The sequence below is a fragment of the Olea europaea genome, unplaced genomic scaffold (genome assembly GCF_002742605.1).
Source record: "Olea europaea var. sylvestris unplaced genomic scaffold, O_europaea_v1 scaffold399, whole genome shotgun sequence".
In the NCBI taxonomy this organism is placed as follows: domain Eukaryota; kingdom Viridiplantae; phylum Streptophyta; class Magnoliopsida; order Lamiales; family Oleaceae; genus Olea; species Olea europaea.
The window spans coordinates 476,000-480,469 of NW_019259490.1; the positions used below are offsets into that span (position 1 = coordinate 476,000).

Genomic DNA, 4,470 nt, shown 5'->3' on the forward strand with positions numbered 1-4,470 from the left:
ATGGGAAAAAGCAAAGTTTTGATCATTGGTGGAACGGGGTACATGGGAAAGAGATTGGTCAAGGCAAGTTTAGCCCAAGGTCATGAAACATACGTTATGCAAAGGCCTGATACTGAGATTGGTGTAGATATTGATAAAGTTGAAACTCTAATATCATTCAAAAAGCAAGGAGCTCATCTTGTACCTGCTTCTTTCGAGGATTACAAGAGCCTCGTGGAGGCCGTGAAGCTGGTCGACATCGTAATCTGTGCAGTTTCCGGCGTTCATATTCGGAGTCACAGTATTTTGCTTCAACTCAAGCTTGTTGAAGCTATCAAAGAGGCTGGAAATGTAAAGGTAAAAATACAGGATTAAGCTGCTTGTACAGGTACTTTCGCCATGGATTTTTACGGATGATGAGGTGGCGAAACTGGATTGGCTTGTTTAAAGTTGTTTTTTGTTTAACTGTCAATAATTTTTTGCGAAATGGAAATATGTGTCTGTAAAAATCCCGATAATTTAGTATGACTCAAAAAATATATAAGCTTGCTCATTATGATTTTGTGTGGTTGGTATACAGTCTATGGACGGCTGGATTCGACTATGTAGTAAGACAATTGACAAGATTTTAACTGATGGGTTTGATTTTTGTAGAGATATATACCATCAGAGTTTGGTATGGATGCTGAAAAAATGAAGAATGCAATGGAGCCTGGAAAGGTGACCTTTGATGACAAGATGGTGGTGAGGAAAGCCATTGAAGAAGCTGGAATTCCATTCACCTATGTCTCTGCAAACTGTATTGCGGCCTATTGGCTGGGAGGTCTATGTCAATTTGGCAAAATCCTTCCTCCTAGAGATCATGTCATTATACATGGAGATGGCAACCTAAAGGGTAAGCACATCACACACTGAAGTCATTTATGGTCTTACGACTCTGCGGAGGCGTATTTTGTCTGTAAATAAATAGTTGCTTGGCATATTTATTTTGCTAATCTGAATTGAAGGGAGATATGAGATCGGTTTATTTCTGATATCATGTCCGCATTCTCATACGGATTTGTCTTGATTTGGGCAGGAATATATGTGAATGAAGATGATATAGCAACCTATACTATCAAAACAATTGATGATCCAAGAACCCTCAACAAGACAATCTACATTTGTCCTCCTGAAAACATACTTTCCCAAAGAGAAGTCGTGCAGAAATGGGAGAAACTTATTGGGAAAGAACTGCACAAGATTACTCTATCTAAGGATGATTTCTTAGCCTCCAAAAAAGGTACGTACAATCTCAAAAACATTATATTCAGTTCCGTATGTTCTTAGAGAGGATCCGTGTATATTTCTACTAAGCTTGTCTTCAACACGTCTCCTTGTGTCTAAATCATATTCAATTTTTTATTACAGACCTATCACATGCACATTTTTCGTATATGAGTAGTAATGAGACTTGAATCTACGTCTTTTGCTCGTTCCCTCATCTAAAATTTTTAAGATGTTTGAGATGAAACATAATTATTATTTAAAATTTGGCTTCAACAAAATATATATCGGAACTAATTTTTACTTGTTTTTTGATTTTTATGACATCAGCGCTTGACTTTGGTCAGCAAGTGGGATTAAGCCATTATCATGATATTTTGTATGAAGGATTCCTTACCAGTTTGAAGATAGGAGATGAAGATGAGGCATCTAAACTCTATCCAGAGGTTAAGTACACTACTGTGGAAGAGTACCTCGAGCAATATGTATAATTGAAATTAAATTATATTTGTAATAAATTATATATGTGATCCAAGAACATTAATTTGCCTTTTATTTTTGAATGCTAACTATTTTAATAAATTATATAGAGAGTATTTATATAGTCTACTTTATTTGGTGATGAATGTATTTAACTAATGTATAGCTAGTTATTGTTATTTACACTATGCACATTAAAATCTCATTTGCTAAAATATGAAAGGCCAAAAAATTGGTATTGCTATAAAAACACAAAAATTACCAAAAAAATCTTTTATTTTTGATATATTTATTCATAAATACCAAAAATATGTACAAATAGCTTGTTCCTCAATTTGTTATCATTCATTGAATCTACAAGTGACAATTCTCAAGAGGTTGGAGCGTTATTGATTTGTTGTAACTTTAAATGTTAATACTTTCTGCATCCCATAAAAATAGACTTACTTCTATTTTCACACAGAGATTAAGAAAACTTAATTAATATATACTGGAACTATAAATTTTACATATAAATTTTTTGATATATTCCTATATAGAATGATGGTAACTCATATTTGTTGATAACATGGTACATTAAATAGGTGTATATGAAAAGATTAATACATTAATTATACTCTCAATAAGAAAAGTGGCCTATAATTTGGGACAAACAAAAAAGGAAGCAAATCTATTATTGTGACTTGGAGCCAAACCATCTTCTAACACAATTTTTGATAAGTTGACAACTTACAACTTCACATCTTCTCATTTAGGGCCTGTTTGCGCCACCTTTTTTTCTCATTTTAATGAGAAATTTGACCGTTAGCTCCACTTGCTGTCTGACACCCTACACGTATCAAACTGTAGAATACATTGACTTCCCTCATTCGCCCTTCATTTTCTTTCCCAAATCACACCGACCGACAGTGCAAGATCTTCAATACCACTCCAGCAAGCCCTCTTCTACCAGAAATTGCAAGTGTTACGCAAACCCCAATTGGTCGTTACCCTTTCCCCGGCGCCGGTGGCACAAAATTTTCACGAGGCTTGACTATCCAGAGCATTTATTACTCCGACACTCCAGCAACAAACCACATGGATCTACCTTCCAGTGAGGTAAGCATACATGTTAGCGAGAGCAAGACGAATTTCTTACATCCTTGTTCTGACCAGTTGCTCCTTTTCCCAGATTGGCGACGGCGCACAGCATGCACCGTTCAGGGCACCCAGAGCTGCAAGTGAGGGAGGATCGAGAAGAAATGCGAGGTGGAACCCCACGGAGAGGATGACATTCATAGCTGCCTACGAAACGACAATTGTCGGAGGCCATCGGCATGGCAGGTGCTTCACCAAACAAGACTGGGAGCGCGTGGTTTCGTTGTTCAATTCGTCATCCGGCCATAATTGGACAAAGTAACAGCTCCAGAACCACTGGGACGCAATGCATCACGATCACGGGCGCCTTCGCGATCTCCTGTCCTCCAGCGGGGTCCAATATGATGAGTCCATGGGCGGGGTTGTAGCATCCGAAGAATGGTGGGTGAGAAAAATCAGGGTAAGTTCTGGCCTCTCATCTGGTACCACATGTTCTGTTCTCAGTTAATGCTTTTTAAACCAATGTCTTAGAAAAAGAGGGAGACATGTTTTGCTGCGTCTTGAATAACTCCAATTGCAGAGAACAAATGGTTTAACTCCAATTGCATCATCTTTGACCCCATTTCGTTTAGTAACAAATAAGACAGAATTCTGACTCTGCAAACCTCTCTAGAGAGATTCGTATTTAGCTTAGAGTTCCTACCATGGCTGCAATTGGACTTTCTAGAAATTTTAGAGCTTCAATGGCATTATTTGTTCCAGAATCGGAATTTTCCAATAATACTTCAGTCTATTTTAGTGAAGTTAAGAACTGAATGAAATATGTCTCTTTTAGGTTAACAAAAAAATTGTGTGCAGAGTGAGAGAAAGAGGCCCAACAGAAGAAAGGTGGTTAAAGACTCAACTATATACACATACTTGTATAGAGTTATAGTGATATAGATAAAGGTGGAAAGAGAGATCAAGGGTAGGGGGAGACTGGAGTTGAAGAGGATTGAGAACAAGATTAACCGGCATGTGACATTTGCGAAACGAGGAAATGGGTTGCTCAAGAAAGCCTATGAACTTAGATAATTCTTAATTATTGAATTTTGCAAAAGGAAAAACATGAGTTTCTTATATTCTAATTTAGTTCAAATTTTGGGTATTGTGTTAACCTAAAGATTTTTCTTTATTTTGATTTGTTTCTCTATGGTCTGAAATTGCTTTTAATTAGTAATAAGTGACTGGCATTTTTTGTCAATCCAAGATCAGCATATTCTGAGAAATACACAAGAAGTTTGGTGGATTTTGTGTTTGCTTGATGTTCTTCAAAATGTTTCGAATACACAATTCGGGTATTCTTTGACTAATTACATTTTAATTGGTTGTGTGTTGGGTAAGAATTTGATTACAACTTCTTTTCAATGAAATTATGTCTAGAAGTAGTTGGTAAGAAAATTTATATTTGCTGATCTTTGATCTCCATGTTGGTTAATTTAACATATACAGATTCAAGTTAGTTTTTTCGAGTAATTAGGGTAGCCCAAAAATTTTGCCTGCCATTGAATTTACTGTATTGGTATTCTAAAACTGAAATTGCTATTATCTAAAGTTATATCCTCGACTAATTAACAAGAAACATGATCTGGGGAAGTGTTGAACTCCAATCAACCTTAGCAGGATTCT

The 4,470-nt window shown here is 36.4% G+C and overlaps 2 protein-coding genes across 2 annotated transcripts; both read left to right on the top strand.

Moving 5' to 3' along the window:
• LOC111387358 (bifunctional pinoresinol-lariciresinol reductase-like) lies at positions 1 to 1,832 on the top strand. The gene is made up of 4 exons (XM_023011914.1): positions 1 to 336; positions 634 to 874; positions 1,058 to 1,261; positions 1,576 to 1,832. Exons 1-4 carry the CDS (start codon positions 1 to 3, stop codon positions 1,734 to 1,736), a joined length of 942 nt encoding a protein of 313 aa, XP_022867682.1. The 3' UTR covers positions 1,737 to 1,832.
• Positions 1,833 to 2,265: 433 nt separating this feature from the next.
• LOC111387339 lies at positions 2,266 to 3,894 on the top strand. The gene is made up of 3 exons (XM_023011893.1): positions 2,266 to 2,271; positions 2,575 to 2,823; positions 2,897 to 3,894. Exons 1-3 carry the CDS (start codon positions 2,266 to 2,268, stop codon positions 3,122 to 3,124), a joined length of 483 nt encoding a protein of 160 aa, XP_022867661.1. The 3' UTR covers positions 3,125 to 3,894.
• The last annotated feature ends 576 nt before the right edge of the window (positions 3,895 to 4,470 follow it).

Coding starts and splice junctions, on each gene's coding strand:
- LOC111387358 (XM_023011914.1), top strand. CDS start 1: ATGGGAAAAAGCAAAGTTTTGATCATTGGTGGAACGGGGTACATGGGA. Junction 337..633: donor AAGAGGCTGGAAATGTAAAG/GTAAAAATACAG, acceptor TGATTTTTGTAG/AGATATATACCATCAGAGTT. Junction 875..1,057: donor TGGAGATGGCAACCTAAAGG/GTAAGCACATCA, acceptor TGATTTGGGCAG/GAATATATGTGAATGAAGAT.
- LOC111387339 (XM_023011893.1), top strand. Junction 2,824..2,896: donor TGGATCTACCTTCCAGTGAG/GTAAGCATACAT, acceptor TCCTTTTCCCAG/ATTGGCGACGGCGCACAGCA.